Raw genomic sequence first — 17,606 nt, forward strand, 5'->3', positions numbered from 1 at the left:
CATGGAGCAGAAGAGAGGTTGGGGTCTCTGTGAGTGTGTGAGAGAGAGAAACAGATAAGGGGGTCTTGAGTTGCGTGCATCCAGCTGAATTGTGTAGTGACACGTGGGAGTGTGTCGGGGTGGTTGTGAAACCCAGGCTGAGCAAGTACGTTCTCGGAGGAGCGGCAGGAAGAACGGAGAGATAGCGAGTGCTCATCCATCAGTTAGATGAACTAGGGCTGTTTATAAACACTGGGCTGCTGGGAATGTTCTAATGAGCCCACAGATTCACGTAGTGCATGTCCAGAAATCAGTCATTATTTCACTTTAACAGCTCCTCACTCCCATCACTGCCCTCTCTGATTTTGTTCAACAGGTTCAAATCTTTAGATATCCGTTCCTAACTTTTACGCTGAGAGTGAAGTTGATCTTAAAAGCTCTGGTTGCCCTCATCACAGTTGCAGGGCAATGTTAAACTTTTCTTTTTTGTGTATTATCGACTTTGCGTGCCCCCGTGTTTAAACTCGCACACATATTGGTATGTGTTTGAATTAATGGTTTGTGTTGGAGGGACGCGCTGTTTGTTTTGCGCATGTGTGTTCCAGTGTGTGTTTGGCAAGTGTTGGACGTCAGGGGCTGAACTGCTGTCAACATCACAAATGCAAGAGGCACATCAAGCTGAGATCCAGCACACGCAACATCAGCACTGGTGAGTACACTAAATCTGATTTCTCTAGAAACTGTAAGCGCTACCAGTCAAACAGTTTGTTAAATGCTTAAAATATCAATTCTTGCATATGAATTTCTTCATAAGAATTTAAATGTTTTTAATAACGGATTATTTGTACTGGATCGTAAAGTAAAAGCAGCCAGTAAGTATCCAGCATACATGAAGTCTGCTTTGTTTAAAATGAATCCCAGCATGCACCTCTTGAAGTTCTTTCCTTATCTAGATAAGGAAGAAGCTCAAATATATGAGTTTTTATTTGTTATTTGTGACATTTTCTCATACTACCATTTGTGTTCATTTCATAGTGTTGATGACTTTCTATTTTTCTAAAATGTGGATATTAGTAATAATAAAACAATGAGTGAATGTCAGTACATATCAGGCCTATAGTGGGAAGAATCATTTTGATGAAAAAAATATATTTATATTTAATCATTTTTATGTAGTCTACCAACAGAATGCTTGAGGTTGGTACGATTTTTTTTAAAGAAATCTCTTATGCTCACCAAGGTTACATTTATTTGATCAAAAATACAGTAAAAACAGTAATACTGTAAAATTTTATTACAATTTAAAAGAACTGTTTTCTATTTGAGTAAATTTTAACATGTGATGAATTTTCAGTATCATTACTCCAACTTCAGTGTCACATGATCCTTCAGAAATCATTCTAATAGGCTGATTTGGTGATCATGAAACATTTCTTCTTATTAATATCAATGTTGAAAACAGTTGTGCTGCTTAATTTTTTTTTCTTCAGGATTCTTTGATGAATAGAACGTCCAAAAGAACAGTGTTTATTTGAAATAGAAATCTTTTGTTATAATGTAGACGTTTTTATTGTCATTTTTGGCCAATTAAATGCATCTTTGCTAAAAAAAAAAAAAAAATTCTTTCAAATAAAATCTTACTGATCCTAAACTTTTTAACGGTAGTGTATTTAGACTTAACATTAATAACACTGTGCATAAAATATCTCTTTAAGTGAGAATGATATTTTGTTGAGTTGAACAAAGTTCCATGAATGCTTTGAAATTCTGTAAATCAGTTTATACCTTTCTAACTTCCTTTGCTAAGTAAATGTTCTTCTTTCTTAGTTCACTCTCACACAACAAACATCATTATCTTCAGTTCTTGGGTTTGTTGGGTCAGTGTGAACATGACAGTTCTGTTTCCCAACATTCTAAATCCAACAAGTTAAGAATGTTTGGTTCTTTTGGCATTTGTTGAGCAGTCATTTAGACATTCTGTTGCATGTTTATTCTGTCTGTGAGCTGCTACACAGAAGTCAACACCACAGACAGAAGTCAATGAGAAGTTGCCATTTGATCAATATACACTGTTTTTAATAGACTAGACTGCTTCAATTGCGTTATCTTTGCAGATAGCATTGAGATAGTTGAGTTAACTAGCCTTACGTCAGTCTGTCATGATCACCTACATTCAAAACATTACAAGCACCTCTGGACTTTGGTCCAACACCCCCCAAACTGTCCCCACGCAGGGCCGTCTAATCTAAGAGTCCTGTTTCCTGCTTAAATCTGTAAACACAGCCTGGCTACAAGCAGATAGCTAATATCAAATAATATACAGATGGATAAATGAAGACATGCTGGCAAAAATAGTGGGTGCAGTGCTGTATGGATGTTTCTAGATGTTTAACATGATTGTTCGCCATCTTCTAATGCAAACTGTACTCCCATGAGGGCTTCTCATGCAAAACCTTCATCCAAAAAATAAAAATAATGGTTAGACATCAATGGTTCCATTAAGAACCTTTAACATCCATGGAACCTTTCCATTCATCAAAAGGTTCTTTATAGTGGAACAAGGTTCTTTAGAATTTTAAAATGTTCTAAGAAAAAATGGTTCTTTTAAGAACTCTTCACTAAAAGGTTATTTTAGGAACCAAAAATGGTTCTTCTATTGCAGAGGTTTTCAAACTGGAGTCCGGGGTTCACTCGAAAAACATTTGCATTCCCCTGGTAAACTTTGCGTTCACTCGCAAAACATTTGCGTTCCCCTGGTAAACTTTGCGTTCACTCGCAAAACATTTGCGTTCCCCTGGTAAACTTTGCGTTCACTCGCCAAACATTTGCGTTCCCCTGGTAAACTTTGCGTTCAGTCGCCAAACATTTGCGTTCCCCTGGTAAACTTTGCGTTCACTCGCCAAACATTTGCGTTCCCCTGGTAAACTTTGCGTTCACTCGCAAAACATTTGCGTTCCCCTGGTAAACTTTGCGTTCACTCGCCAAACATTTGCGTTCCCCTGAGAAACTGTGCGTTCACTCGCAAAACATTTGCGTTCCCCTGGTAAACTTTGCGTTCACTCACAAACATTTGCGTTCCCTGGTAAACTTTGCGTTCACTCACAAACATTTGCGTTCCCCTGGTAAACTTTGCGTTCACTCGCAAACATTTGCGTTCCCCTGGTAAACTTTGCGTTCACTCACAAAACATTTGCGTTCCCCTGGTAAACTTTGCGTTCACTCGCCAAACATTTGCGTTCCCCTGGTAAACTTTGCGTTCACTCGCAAAACATTTGCGTTCCCCTGGTAAACTTTGCGTTCACTCACAAACATTTGCGTTCCCCTGAGAAACTTTGCGTTCACTCGCAAAACATTTGCGTTCCCCTGGTAAACTTTGCATTCACTCGCAAAACATTTGCATTCCCCTGGTAAACTTTGCGTTCACTCGCCAAACATTTGCGTTCCCCTGGTAAACTTTGCGTTCACTCGCAAAACATTTGCGTTCCCCTGGTAAACTTTGCGTTCACTCACAAACATTTGCGTTCCCCTGAGAAACTTTGCGTTCACTCGCAAAACATTTGCGTTCCCCTGGTAAACTTTGCATTCACTCGCAAAACATTTGCATTCCCCTGGTAAACTTTGCGTTCACTCACCAAACATTTGCATTTCCCTGAGAAACTTTGCGTTCACTCGCAAAACATTTGCATTCCCCTGGTAAACTTTGCGTTCACTCGAAAAATATTTGCATTCCCCTGGTAAACTTTGCGTTCACTCGCCAAACATTTGCATTTCCCTGAGAAGCTTTGTATTCTCTAGCAAAATGTTTGTTCCCCCGGAAAACTTTGCATTCGCTCGCAAACACAAAGTTTCTTAGAGGAACGCAAATGTTTTGCGAGCGAACGCAAAGTCTTTTCAGGAAAACATAAATCTCATATTTATATTCTCCCATCTCATATTTTTTTCCACCACCATGTCCCTTTAGGGGCTCCATAATCTGATAAATAAAAATGTTTATTTAAATAAATAAATAGATAAAATAACACATCTAAGTACAGTAATTTAGTAAGTAGAAAAAGAGTAAATGTACGTAACAGAAACTAAATATTTTCTAATAATATTGTACACGCTTATATTTTTTATATATATACTGTATATGGAAATATATAGCTGTCTTTCAGATTTTAGGATTGAGGTCCGCAGTTTCTAAAAGATTGGAAACCCCTGTTCTATGGCATCACTGTAAAAAAAAAAAAAACTTTTTGGAACCCTCATTTTTATGAGTGAACAATTGTTATGACATGCTACAGGCTTGTTTATTTATATAGTTGCTATTTATGTTCTTGTGAAAACTGTGAAAAATTAATGAGTGTTCAAACTCATTGGAGTTTTGCTCCCTCTAACCTCATGTGGAATGAAACCGTCTATGGGGTTCAAAGAAGTTCGTTTTGTTAATCATGCACATTTTTTTAAGTAAAGAACCCACAGTCATTGTGATGGATGGCATGGGAGCGATAGCAAAAATTTCCCTCCCTTGGGTCTCAGAGGCACTAATAGTATCTATATTTCGACACTGCGAAACCGAGGTCAGCCTCTTTGAGATGCTACCACAATAACGCTGTGGAGGATGTTCTATGTCAGCGCAACAAGCAGGATACGAGAGGGTACGTGTGAGCATCTGTGTCATAATTTAAGGGGTTTTCAGGAAAGCCCACCCCCTTTAAGGGGTATAAAGTATATCGGGTGGGAAGGTTAGAGTCCTGCAGTCGTCAATCTTTTCAATGTCAAAGATTAACTGCATGACAAACAGAGCCGTGGCAAACACGGCATGTATAAACACTCCCTAAAGCTCTAGAGATGAGCTGGATGTCACTCTGTCATTCCTCTTGGGAAACAGAGGGTGACCCACATTGCCACAAAGAACACAAAGTTAAAGTGAACGAGAACAAGAGGAATTATTATTCAGAGAACATAGGTGAATATTTGAAAGATATTGAATTGTCCCCAATCAATCATATGTATTTTTTGACATCATCATTGAAAAGAATTTAGTGTAAGACACCAGAAACTGAAATATCGAGCATTATAGAGTTTCTGAGAACTCATGAGTCATGCAGGCGATGTTGAACTTTGAATGATTGTACAAAGCATTAATAGTAAAAAAAAGTGCTTCTGAAATAAAGAAATCAGTTATTTTATATTGGAATATTACACCGATCAGGCATAACATTATGACCACCTTCCTAATATTGTGTTGGCCCCCCTTTTGCTGCCAAAAACAGCCCTGACCCGTCAAGGCATGGACTCCACTAGACCCCTGAAGGTTTGCTATGGTATCTGGCACCAAGATGTTAGCAGCAGATCCTTTAAGTCCTGTAAGTTGCGAGGTGGGGCCTCCATGGATCGGACTTGTTTGTTCAGCACATCCCACAGATGCTCGATTGGATTGAGATCTGGGGAATTTGGAGGCCAAGTCAACACCTCAAACTCATTGTTGTGCTCCTCAAACCATTCCTGAACCATTTTTGCTTTGTGGCAGGGCGAATTATCCTGCTGAAAGAGGCCACAGCCACCAGGGAATACCGTTTCCATGAAAGGGTGTACATGGTCTGCAACAATGCTTAAGTAGGTGGTATGAGTCAAAGTAACATCCACATGGATGGCAGGACCCAAGGTTTCCCAGCAGAACATTGCCCAAAGCATCACACTGCTTCTGCCGGCTTGCCTTCTTCCCATAGTGCATCCTGGTACAATGTGTTCCCCAGGTAAGAGACGCACACGCACCCGGCCATCCACGTGGTGTAAAAGAAAACGTGATTCATCAGACCAGGCCACCTTCTTCCATTGCTCCGTGGTCCAGTTCTGATGCTCACGTGCCCACTGCTGGCGCTTTCGGCAGTGGACAGGGATCAGCATGGGCACCCTGACTGGTCTGCGGCTATGCAGCCCCATACGCAACAAACTGTGATGCACTGTGTATTCTGACACCTTTCTATCAGAACCAGTATTAACTTCTTGAGAAATTTGAGCTACAGTAGCTCGTCTGTTGGATCGGACCACACAGGCCAGCCTTTGCTCCTCACGTGCCTTGACCCTGTTGCCAGTTCACCACTGTTCCTTCCTTGGACCACTTGTGATAGATACTGACCACTGCAGACTTAGAACACCCCACAATTCATCTAGCCATCACAATTTGGCCCTTGTCAAACTCGCTCAAATCCTTTTTGCTTGCCCATTTTTCTTGCTTCTAACACATCAACTTTGAGGACAAAATGTTCACTTGCTGCCTAATATATCCCACCCACTAACAGGTGCCGTGATGAAGAGATAATCAGTGTTATTCACTTCACCTGTCAGTGGTCATAGTGTTATGCCTGATCAGTGTATTTCACAATATTACTGTTTTTACTGTATTTTTGATCAAATAAATGCAGCCTTGGTGAGCAAAAGAGACTTCTTTTAAAAACATTTGAAAAAATCTTAACAGCAGTAAAAACTTTTGAAAAGTATATACAGAATACATGTTAAGTCACTCATATATATGCAGTATATCACAGCGCGTAACTAAAAACTGTGCTAAATATTACCGTATCTATGTATTGTTGCAGACAAAAATCAGCATTGTTGTGAACAATGAGTTATTGCTCAGATCACTATGTTATAGCAGTGGTGTAAAACTTTCTCTTTCACTTTTCCACCGTCCACGTGAACATAAACAATAAGTCCTGTAATATAAATAAAACTGAAAATGTGTCATGTGATTTTGTTGAACTAGTTAGTTCACACAGCATCTCATATTGCATACTTCTTCATTATCATGCCATTCTTGAAGAATTCAGAATAAATCTCTAAATGGCGACTGTGATTTTGTCAAGTAGGATGTGTTCCTGAATCAACATACTTGATGGTTGATTAGAATATTGTTCCAGGACTAATCTGATTTTTAGTGGATAGGGTTCAGCAATGGGCTGAGTTTATCATTTTCTCCTAGTAGTAGTTCATTTTTAAGGCTGGGGTTAGGAATAAGGTTAGGACTATGTTTGCATGCCAGGAAATGGTGGACCTACTTGGTAACCTACTTGTTGAAAGCTTATAGAAGGCTTATGTATCCTGCTAATACTAAAATGAGTATAATGAGAAACTCATTTGTAAGTTGTTTTGGATAAAGTGTCTTCTGAATGAAAAAGTCAACGTAATCCTGGACCAGTTTCTGAGCAAGAAAACTGCTTCCAGTAAATGTAATCAAGTAAAACCCAAAACAGTTAATTAAAAAAAAAAAGTTTAAAGTGTGTTGCAGTTCTTCTTTTGAGTTAATGGACAAGGGTTCGAGCTCAGGTCAGCTACAGGCCAAACCTGTTGAGAGCGATTGGGACAGACTACTCTTTGTGAGGCCTTTTCTGTGAAACTCGTGCCAGAGCAGCTGTTCGGACACATGGGCCTCATCTCTCGTCTTATTCTCACAGTCGATGCTCTTCAGATCCTCTCAGAGGCCCAGAGGAGCACAGACGGAGATCTCCGCAGACTTCACTGTGTTCTGTCATAACCTTTTCGTGACAATGATGATGCCTAAAATAGCACATCTTTCTCTGGGGTTGGAGCCCTTGCTGAAGAAATGTTTGAAGGCAGTGGATTATGATCATCAAGTAGGGTGAATGAAAGTTTTTGTGCTCTTTTATAGATCCAGATATTCTCTGTGAAGAGCAAGAATCCAACTGATCAGATGAGAGAGGGCACAGATTCTGAGATGAGCATGTCAGTCGGCGGCTACCTCTCCGCATCAGACACGTTTGACATCACAGAGCCACCGCAGTACTATGGTAAGATTACACTTTATTACAGAAATCAATATATATATACAGTCAAATCAAAATTTATTCAGACACCTTGAACATTTCATTCACTAATACAGTTTATTCACTATAGTTTAAAATAATGGTAATACAATATGACAAGATCTCAGAGTTAAACTGTGTCAGAAAAAATTAATCTTAATTATGTCAGATAACACTTAAGCAAAACATGGTCAAGTCAAATTGTCTGAATAATTTTTGGTTCCAAATTTTTATCAATTTTACTGGTAGTCCACTGTATGAAGAATTTTTGGGTATAATATGTCACAGTTTACTTTATTTTGCTATCCTCACTTACATAAATGAACTATAGTGTCCTGCACCCACTAGTAAAAATATATCAAAAATATCAAAAATGTTTGAATAATATTTGGTTCCACTGTATATAATATATATATATAAATAATTAAATATTGTTAAAGGGACAGTTTACTCAAAAATTAAAAATAAAATTAACACAAAAGATATTTAAAAAAAATGTCAGTGGGGACCAATGTTGTTTTAGACCCCATTGACTTTCATTGTGTCAGTGTTGTTATTGTTAATTAACACTATTAAAAAATTGTTTTAGTTAACTGAAATAAAAGCTAAACGCTGAACTTAAATAAAATAAATATAAGATGAAAAACTTAAAATATTACCAAGATACATTGCCTTGGAAACTGATGTTGTGTTGGAATATGGTCACGTGAATGATCATGTATTATTCACAGTGGTCTGCCTCCTTCATTAAATGTCATCTGAATGTCCAAATATTATTTCACAGACATCACCTTGAGAAACAATTACTGTCTGAATAGTGCTTTGTTAAAGTCTCAGTTTCGTTTTGCTATTTTATTCACTGTGGTGTCTCGAAAGCCAGTCATTGCTAGTATTTTGGCAAAGTTTCTCACCAACATGAATGTTTATGAAAAACTCCAGTGGTTTACAAACAGATACTACTCCGGAAAGTTATGCTCTAGCTGAAACGAGACATAAAACATCTGTGAGAAAAACAGGATTGAAGGCCAATAAAGAGACCACCACACAGCAGAAGGATATTTATGAATGACATGGAAAAACAGAGATGGATTTGCTGGAATTGGTTTGATGAAATGAGTTTTACTCAAATATTAAGTTTTTCTCATGTGAAATATTTCTCTTGCTTGTTGTCACTATTAGTTCTGAAGCGTCCGTCAAGACAGGGGAACAATATCTTGTGCAGATGTGCTTCAGAAATGCTGCCAGCTGTGACATGTGATTCCTCTATGGGGGAACTCAAATCTAAAATCCATCTTCATAACCTTCCCTTCTGATAGAAAAAAAAAAAACATCAGGAAGGCTCCATTCTGTACGGTTATAAAAACCCCATAAGCTACAAAGCAAATAACAACCATAAACAAAACTGTAACCTCTTCAGCTGCATCCTGTTTCCAGAGACAGAAGAGATTCAAAAGGTCTTGCTCTGGGTTTTTTTTAATTACATCCCAATGGTCTCATAAAAGTCATTCGGTAATTCAACAATCATGCGAAAAAGGAGCATATTTCTTGTGAAACATTTTCAATAGTTTCATTCATCAAGATGTTCTCCTATCCTTGCTGCAGATGTTCTTGTGGATCCACTGAGCTGCTCTTACCAAGAACCGGATCTACAAAGTCCTCTCTATGGCCAGCAGCCGTTCAGCCCTGTTAATGTGCAGTTCTCCATGTACGGAGCGCCAAACGCTCAAGTGTGCAACCCACCGTACCCCTACAGCCATCAGTGCTCTGAATACATCTGTGAGCCCGAGATGGAGGTCCAAAGCCCAACAAGAGGCAGCATTATTGGTCTTCCAGTGCTAAAAAGGTCCAGGATGGGCCATGGACCTCGGGTGAAAGGCCAGGATGAGCTGTGTGTGGTGTGTGGAGATAAAGCCTCGGGATATCACTACAATGCCCTCACCTGTGAGGGCTGCAAAGGTTGGCTGTTCAAAAACTGCCGTTCTGAATTTAAGGACAACATTAAAGGGATAGTTCACACAAAAATGAACATTTCATCATCTACTCTCCCTCATGCCATCCCTGATGTGTATGACTTTGTTTCTTTAGATAAACACAAACAAAGATTTTTAGGAAAATAATACTACGATGAAAGGGCCCTCACACCAGTGCAACCGCCACCTGGTGGCTTTAAAAAAACAGAGCACGGTGGGCAATATGCATTTAAGTATATAAATATAGAAGGACTACGTCAGTCATTTGTATTTGCCACACTTTCTGCTACCAGCTGGTGGCGATGTGACTATAACTAACTTTTCTCATGTAAATTTCTTCAGGCCAGGGCACTTATCAAACGTGAAGTTTGAGGCAGATTGGCGTTAATTGCATACATTAGCACTTAGTCAAGTATTACATGATTTAACGTGTTTCTAGCATGTTTGGTACTTCATGGCACATTTAAATGTGTTTCAGGGAGTGAATTACAGTGTAAAGCATGCCATTTTCTATTGCCAACAGGTGGCGCTATGACTAACTGAATATTTGCATGTAGATTTCTTCAGGCCAGGACTCTTATCACACATGTGAAGTTTGCCGCAGGTTGGACATTATATGCCTGTCTTACAACAGCTTCCTGTTTCATGGCGAAACATCAGACTTTGTAAGTCCGCCACGGACACGCCCTTCAGCGAAAACTCAAGATCTTTGCAATGTAACATCGCTAAGGCCTTAAGATGAGAATGACCAAATATGATTTTAATCTGGTTAAATCTCTATGAGGAGTTAGTCACAGTGTAAAACATGTCATTTCCTGTTGCCCGCAGGTGGCGCTATGACTGTAACTGAATTTTGGCATGTAGATGTCTTCAGGCCAGGACTCTAATAAAACGTGAATCTTCGCAATTTAACGTCGATTTAACGCGAAGGCCTTTAGATTAGACTGACCAAATATGAGTTGTTTATCTGATAAAATCTCTAGGAGTTTGTTAAAGTACAATGCCTGGAAAAAGGCAAAAACTGCAAAAATGTTGCAGAGAAAATTCAAAATATCTCACTTGCTGTTGGGTTTTCAGATTTTGCACCCAGGGACTTTTTTGTAGGTATTGGGCTGTTACATGTGTCTACCGAATTTCATACTTGTATGTGAAACGTAGCACGAAGGGCGCTTAATTGAAATCTTGTAGGTGCCGCTATTGAGCCATTTTGCCACACCTAATTCTGAAACCCATATCAGATGTAAATTTTCACACACCATCGGTGCTCAGGCCCTAAAAATACTAATATTTTGACACATAATATAAGTACTATAAGTAATATAAGTGTGAAGTAATGCTGAAGCACAGAGGACCACAAATTCTCACGTGAGCTTCCCAATGCACTTACGCCACACATCCCTCTCATGAATGCTCATATGACAGAAGAACGGAAGCAATTATTTACAGTTAAAATATTGTTATAATATTAGTATTTTTCTAATACACTCCTGTCGTTTTGCTTTAGAAGATGGGGTCATATCACAGCGTCAACCAAGCAGCACCCATTCACTTGCACTAGGTGGATTGTTTTCCTAAAAATCTGTTTGTGTTTATCTTAAGAAAGAAAGTCATATACATTGGGGATGACATGAGGGTGAGTAAATGATGAGAGAATTTTAATTATTGGGTGAACTATAACTTTAATCCTTGATACACTTCTAAAATCCATATTTGAAAGATTCTGTGTAATGGCAGTTTTCTTTCGTGTGTTTTAAGATATTTCCTTTTAAAACAGGAAATGGAGTGGGGCATATCAAAGAGCTTTTCCTTTTTTTTTTTTAAATAACCAATAACAATGAAACAAGATTTACTACTTGCTATTGATAGTTGCTTGGATATATCCCCAAGTCATCATAATTTTTGGTCTGTTTTCCTGGACAAGAAAATTTAGGTATATAAACTACCATTCAAAAGGGTAGTAATTTATTTTTTATTTATTTATGTATGTTTTTTTGGAAAGAAATTTAACAAGGACGCATTAAATTGATCAAAATACAGTAAAATTGTATCACTTTTTTCACAAAAATATTAAGCTGCTCAACTGTTTTCAACATTATTATTAATATTAAATGTTTCTTGAGCAGTAAATCAGCATATTAGAATGATTTCTGAAGGATCATGTGACACTTAAGACTGGAGTAATGATGCTGAAAATTCAGCTTTGCCATCACAGAAATAAATTATATTTTAAAATATATTAAAATAGAAAACAGTTCTTTTAAATTGTAAAAGTATAAAAGTATATTCCACAATATTACAGTTTTTACTGTATTTTTGATCAAATAAATGCAGCCTTTTGAGCATGAGAGACTTTCAAAACCATTCAAAAAAATGTACTGACCCAAAGCGTTTCAATGGTAGAGTGTATCTCTCTTGGTTTAGGTTTCTTCAGACGCAGCGTGACTAAAAAGGCCGTGTACCGCTGCAAAAGTGGTGGAAGCTGTGAGATGGACATGTACATGCGGAGAAAGTGTCAGGACTGCAGACTACGCAAATGTAGAGCCGTCGGGATGCTGGCAGAGTGTGAGATTGACGTAAAACCTTCTAGACTGATTTAAATCTTTACGTGTTGCTTTGAGTCAGTAATTTCTGGGAATCAGACAGATGCTGCTTCGCAGAAAAACAGTCTAATTGGATGTTGAGTTAACATCAAAAAGGGCTGTCAACATTAGCTGATTGCTGATGTCTTTTTGTCAGGCCTGCTTACAGAAGTGCAATGCCAGTCGAAGAGACTGAGGAAGGGCTACAAGAACAGAGGACACAACGGGTCAACAGGAAGAGCTGAAGATGACTACTCTGAAAGCAGAAGCGTCTCGTCTACCAGCAGAATCACCACACGGGTAAAATCCACTTGCGTTATTTAGCTTTTCCAAGCATGACATTGGAGATTTAGCGAGATTTGAAGCCTGTGTTAAAAATTCAGAACACGTTTCTTATCTTCAAAAATACTGTTGGCAGGTATCATCTAGTTTCTCCAGAGAGCAGAGGTGCATTCTGAATAGAATTGTTGAGGCTTATCGTAGGTACATAATTCAAGACAACACGCACTGCTCGGTATGTCAAAGAAGTTTGTTTCTTTTTTATTAAAAATGAAAGAAGAAATACTGCCCATAATATAAGATATCATTCTTTTTCTTTCCCCAGGTGCCTCTGTGGTCAAGTTTAACAAATACAGATCTGACTCCTCCTCAAACAGAGAAGCTTTTACAATTTTTGAGGAGTGTACCTGGTCAGTTTCCTCTTACTTTTCTCAGATCACACCCCACACATGTCTAAAAGCAACTAATGTTTGGTCATCTGTTGTTTAGGGTTTGAGCTTTTGGATAGTTCTGACCAGAACACACTTCTGTCCAGTTCTTCAGTTGAAGTCATGTTCCTACTCTTAGCTCAGCAGTTCTCCGAGAACCCCACTAGTGTTAGCACTGGTAATGAATGACATACATTATCACATAATCTGCTTGTTAAGTCTGATGTCACAAGTTACCGTTTTTGGGTCCAAGTGCTCTATAGCCGCGTTTCCACCGCAGGAACTTTCCCCAGGAATTAGGGACTTTGGGCTGGTACTTGGTGTGTTTCGACCAAAGGAATCAGGGTCTAAATGAAGTTCCAAGTAAAAATTTCCTCCTCAGAAAGTCCCTGCTCACGAGGTTGTACTTTTTCAAAGTTCAGGAACTTTTGGGGGTGGGACTTTTGGGCGCTGGAACATGCTGATTGGTTGAGTTCACGCAGCATTTTGATTGGATGACTCCACACAGCATTTTATTTCAACCACCATTAAATGGTTAAAAGCCTCAGCATCCATCTAAAAAGCTCTATGTCCAGAGACATATTAAAACGGATCAACTCAACTTACAGTATAAGGCTTATCACCTTCCATTGTCAATTGCGCTCGTTCCTGTTGCATGTCCTCAATCCAGGGAACCAGTGTAAGCACTGAGTCTGAGGAGGCAGGAGAAACACCCCTCTCCAATATTTTGAATTTGGACTGCAGTACCCATTTCAACCACTAACTGTCAATATTACATACTGCACCTTTAAAGCCCGGAACACACCAAGCCGACAAACTAGTGGCAACGAAAGCAGCGTGTGGGGTTGGCTCACATCGGCAGCGTCTGGGTCCAAAGTTGTCCTGATACACCAAACCGACGCTAAACACCCGACGGCCAAGTAGCACGTCCGTTCTGCGCCTGCGCTGACGAGGACCAACTTCAGCTGACGCTGCAGAACACACTGAGAAAACTTAGTCAGCCAACGAACAAAAACTGCCTGATGGCCGACCGACGGCTTGGTGTGTTCCGGGCTTAATACACTCAACTACAACAACAAAAAAGTTACAAAAGGGGGGTTCCCCAAAAGAACCTTTTAGTCAACAGGGCTAGTTGCATATGTTGTCTCAAAGGATTAGTTCACTCCAGAATTAAAAATTCCTGATAATTTACTCACCCGACATCATCCAAGATGTTCCTGTCTTTCTTTTTTCAGTCGAAAAGAAATTAAGGTTTTTGAGGAAAACATTCCAGGATTTTTCTCTATAGAAAATGACCGATCGTTTTGCTAGACGAGACCCTTATTCTTCGTCTGGGATCATGTAGAGCCCTTTGAAGCTGCACTGAAACTGCAATTTGGACCTTCCACCCATTGTACCCCAGTGAAGTCCACTATATGGAGAAAAATCCCGGAATGTTTTCCTCAAAAACCTTACTTTAGTTTTGACTGAAGAAAGAAAGACATAAACATCTTGGATGACATGGGGTTGAGTAAATTCTCAGGTAATTTTAATTCTGGAGTGAACTAATCCTTTAAGAGCTAGTCTGACCAACTAGCAGTTAGACAAGGGGAAATTAGTCTTATTTTTCTAATTCAAATTAAACCAGTCTATCTTTTTATGTAACTGACTTAGAACCATTTTTTTCTTAGTGTGAAGTCATGTCAAGTCAAGTCATCTTCATTTATATAGCGCTTTTCACAATACATATTGTTTCAAAGCAGCTTCACAGTGACAATAGGAGAATTATTATCGAGCTAAAGTTGGTTTTTGATTGAACTGATTGAAACTTCTGTTGTAAAAATTGTTAATTATTACTTTAGGAGCCGCTTAAATGACACCTTTCCTACTGAAAAAAAAACCCCGTATACCTTTAATGCATTCTTGACGTTCATTTACGTGTTTAGTCGCAGAAGCTTTTTAAAAAAAGTGATATTTGCCAAATTGCTTGTCTGGTCCGCATAATACAGAAAAATTAGTTGTGTCCGCAGATCTATGCGAACTGGAATAATTTTGATAACGTTTTATCTATACATAGGGAAAGGAAAGGGAAGGAGGCCTTCGCAGGGGATAGTTTAGTTGAAATGTCAGGGCTGCGTTATTGTCATGTCTAGGCGCAGGTCCTTCATCTCATCTGGATACGGCCTGGATCTGGCATGCTGTGGCAAACCTCGGGATAAACAGAGAGAGACTAATATTAGCGTAGACGCCATTCTTCTTATGATGTAGCGAGTATATCAGGTGTTATGGGAAGTGTTCCCGGTTCCGGCTGACCTAATCTATACAGCCTAACAATTTACATAATTTGAATTATAGAAGTAGATAATGTGTTATGTGTATGCAAGTTTAAACAGATGTGTTTTTAGTCTAGATTTAAACTGACAGAGTGTGTTTGCTTCCAGTGATAGAAAGATTAGGTGCTAAATAGGAAAAGGATCTGCCACCTGCAGTTGATTTTAATATTCTAGGTATTATCAACTGGCATGAATTCTGAGATCGCAATAGACGTGAAGGACTATAATGCATTAAGAGCTCGCTCAAGTACTGAGGAGCTAAATCATTTAGTGCTTTGTAAGTAAGTAGCAAGATTTTAAAATCTATACGATGTTTAATAGGGAGCCAATGCAGTGTTGACAGAACCAGGCTAATATGGTCATAATATGGTGAAGAATATTTTATTAATCTAAAAAACCTTTAGTGCAATGGAAAGGTTCTGTGGATGTAAAAAGTTCTTCATTGAATCATCAATGCTCCTTAGCAAAATTTCAGTTGGCCAGACAGCGTTTCATCTTTTATGAATCATTAAAATATTGGTGACCGGGACAACGTTTAAAAGTGAGCAATGAAAGACTGTTGAGTTAATATTATCATTTGAAACAGGGTAGAGGCTTGGACCATTTCAAGTATTTAAAATGTCACAACTTACCAAGCAGATTAGATGCATTATTATTATTATTAGTAGTAATGTTGTTCGTTTCAACAACTCAACACATTATGGATCAATTATGACTCTCTGATGTTTTCTATCACCAGCTTTATACCCAGCAAATTCAAATAACTCAAACCCTGATTGGGCGAAAACTTTAGAGTCCAAGAGTGGGAACAGCCACAGGATACTGACCCACTCAGGTGATCTATAATGCAAAATGATAATCATAGTAGGAAAATCTCACATTGCATGTAGTGACAATGAATTGATCTATCATCATTATATTGTCTAAAATGTTTTTGTCTCTGCTAATATTGTGATTTTTATCTTTGATCAGGGTTGAACGATGAGCTCTTGAGGTCTGTGGTAAATTTCCTCCACAGCATGGTGACTATTGCGGTAACAGAGGCTGAATATGCACTTCTAACAGCGACAGCAGTGTTGTGTTCAGGTTTGTGCATTATGATTAACACAGTTGTGACTCATTTCCATGTGAACTTCCACATGATGTCACTGTATTCAGAACATAGGTCAAAAAGCAAATGAAATCATAAAAGTTTAGCTTATCCACCTTTTTCAATGTAACAGTGGGAATGGCTATTTGTAACTTGAATTTTATACTGCAAACTGGTATTTTTGTAGAGAAAATTTACTGCACTTTATTTACCTGTAGCGACTAATGAATCAGAAGCCACATTTAAAGAAAATATCTTACTTCCACAGTGCAAAATAAGGTGCATAAAACCATTTCAAATGACCACCATTTTGTTTTCTGTTGCCAAGCAGACAGGCCATCTCTGCGTGCGGTGAGCTGTGTTGAGAACTTACAGGAGTTTGTTTTGGAGCTCCTGTCCCGAGCTTGCTGCTGCTGTAGTCAGGGGACAGCGCAGGACCCGCGCCGCTTCGCCAGGCTCCTGGGACGGCTGACGGAGCTGAGAACACTACGACACAACCACCTCACCCTTCTCCCACAGCAACCCTGGGACATGCAGTCCTGAGACAGCCTTCAGGGAGAGAGATTTATGACATCTGATCTCTGTTGCAATTGCAATACACATTTAATTTTACCCAAAACAATATCCCAGGTCAATGTACTGTAGGTTACCCATGTACAAACATAGTTTAGTTTAATAATAAAAAGTAAGCCTCATGATGTGGTTTTCTTATATGCATTAAATAAAAATGTTTATTTTGTGTTTCTTGCATTTTCATTCATGGTATACATCAACTTGCACTTATTTTATTAACATGGTTCTGAAAATTAATAAATGAACGGAATATGTAATAATTTTCTCATGCCCATTCAGATTTTAAGCCAAGTACATTTTGTTTTACCTTTGCTAATTGTGTTATACGATTTATTATATGTATACGTATTATATTATATGATTACTATGCTTGGTCGACCAGTAAAGCAGTTCAGGTAATCTGCTTTGGTTTATGATTCAAAGTAGTATATGATTGGCCTGTAATGACCCTTGGCTTATGTTTCAATATGTTAGCTACATTCTCGCCATACCGTTAAGAAGATACCGTTCCACAAATAGGAAAAGTTCATTTTCATTTATAACAGCAAAGTCTGTCAGACGTCCTACCCTCAAGTTTCATCAGGCATT

The 17,606-nt window shown here is 38.6% G+C and overlaps 1 protein-coding gene across 2 annotated transcripts; it reads left to right on the forward strand.

The window, feature by feature from the left end:
• Window positions 1-233: 233 nt before the first annotated feature.
• nr1h5 (nuclear receptor subfamily 1, group H, member 5) lies at window positions 234-17,186 on the forward strand. Of its 2 annotated transcripts, XM_051902505.1 has the most exons (11): window positions 234-688; window positions 7,634-7,772; window positions 9,390-9,743; window positions 12,179-12,319; window positions 12,494-12,636; window positions 12,755-12,850; window positions 12,941-13,025; window positions 13,105-13,221; window positions 16,095-16,190; window positions 16,328-16,441; window positions 16,777-17,186. In XM_051902505.1, exons 2-11 carry the CDS (start codon window positions 7,676-7,678, stop codon window positions 16,986-16,988), a joined length of 1,455 nt encoding a protein of 484 aa, XP_051758465.1. In that variant the 5' UTR covers window positions 234-688; window positions 7,634-7,675; the 3' UTR covers window positions 16,989-17,186. The 2 variants fall into 2 exon arrangements, with proteins under 2 accessions (XP_051758465.1, XP_051758466.1); XM_051902506.1 differs by lacking the exon at window positions 9,390-9,743 and having other exon boundaries at window positions 252-688.
• The last annotated feature ends 420 nt before the right edge of the window (window positions 17,187-17,606 follow it).

This window comes from Ctenopharyngodon idella, chromosome 8 (genome assembly GCF_019924925.1).
Source record: "Ctenopharyngodon idella isolate HZGC_01 chromosome 8, HZGC01, whole genome shotgun sequence".
Taxonomy (NCBI): Eukaryota; Metazoa; Chordata; class Actinopteri; order Cypriniformes; family Xenocyprididae; genus Ctenopharyngodon; species Ctenopharyngodon idella.

Bases quoted from the DNA above. Each gene is read 5' to 3' on its own strand.
- nr1h5 (XM_051902505.1), top strand. From the start codon at position 7,676: ATGAGAGAGGGCACAGATTCTGAGATGAGCATGTCAGTCGGCGGCTAC. The intron at 12,637-12,754 runs GTAAAATCCACT...TACTGTTGGCAG, and splicing joins CCAGCAGAATCACCACACGG to GTATCATCTAGTTTCTCCAG. The intron at 13,026-13,104 runs GTCAGTTTCCTC...TCTGTTGTTTAG, and splicing joins ATTTTTGAGGAGTGTACCTG to GGTTTGAGCTTTTGGATAGT.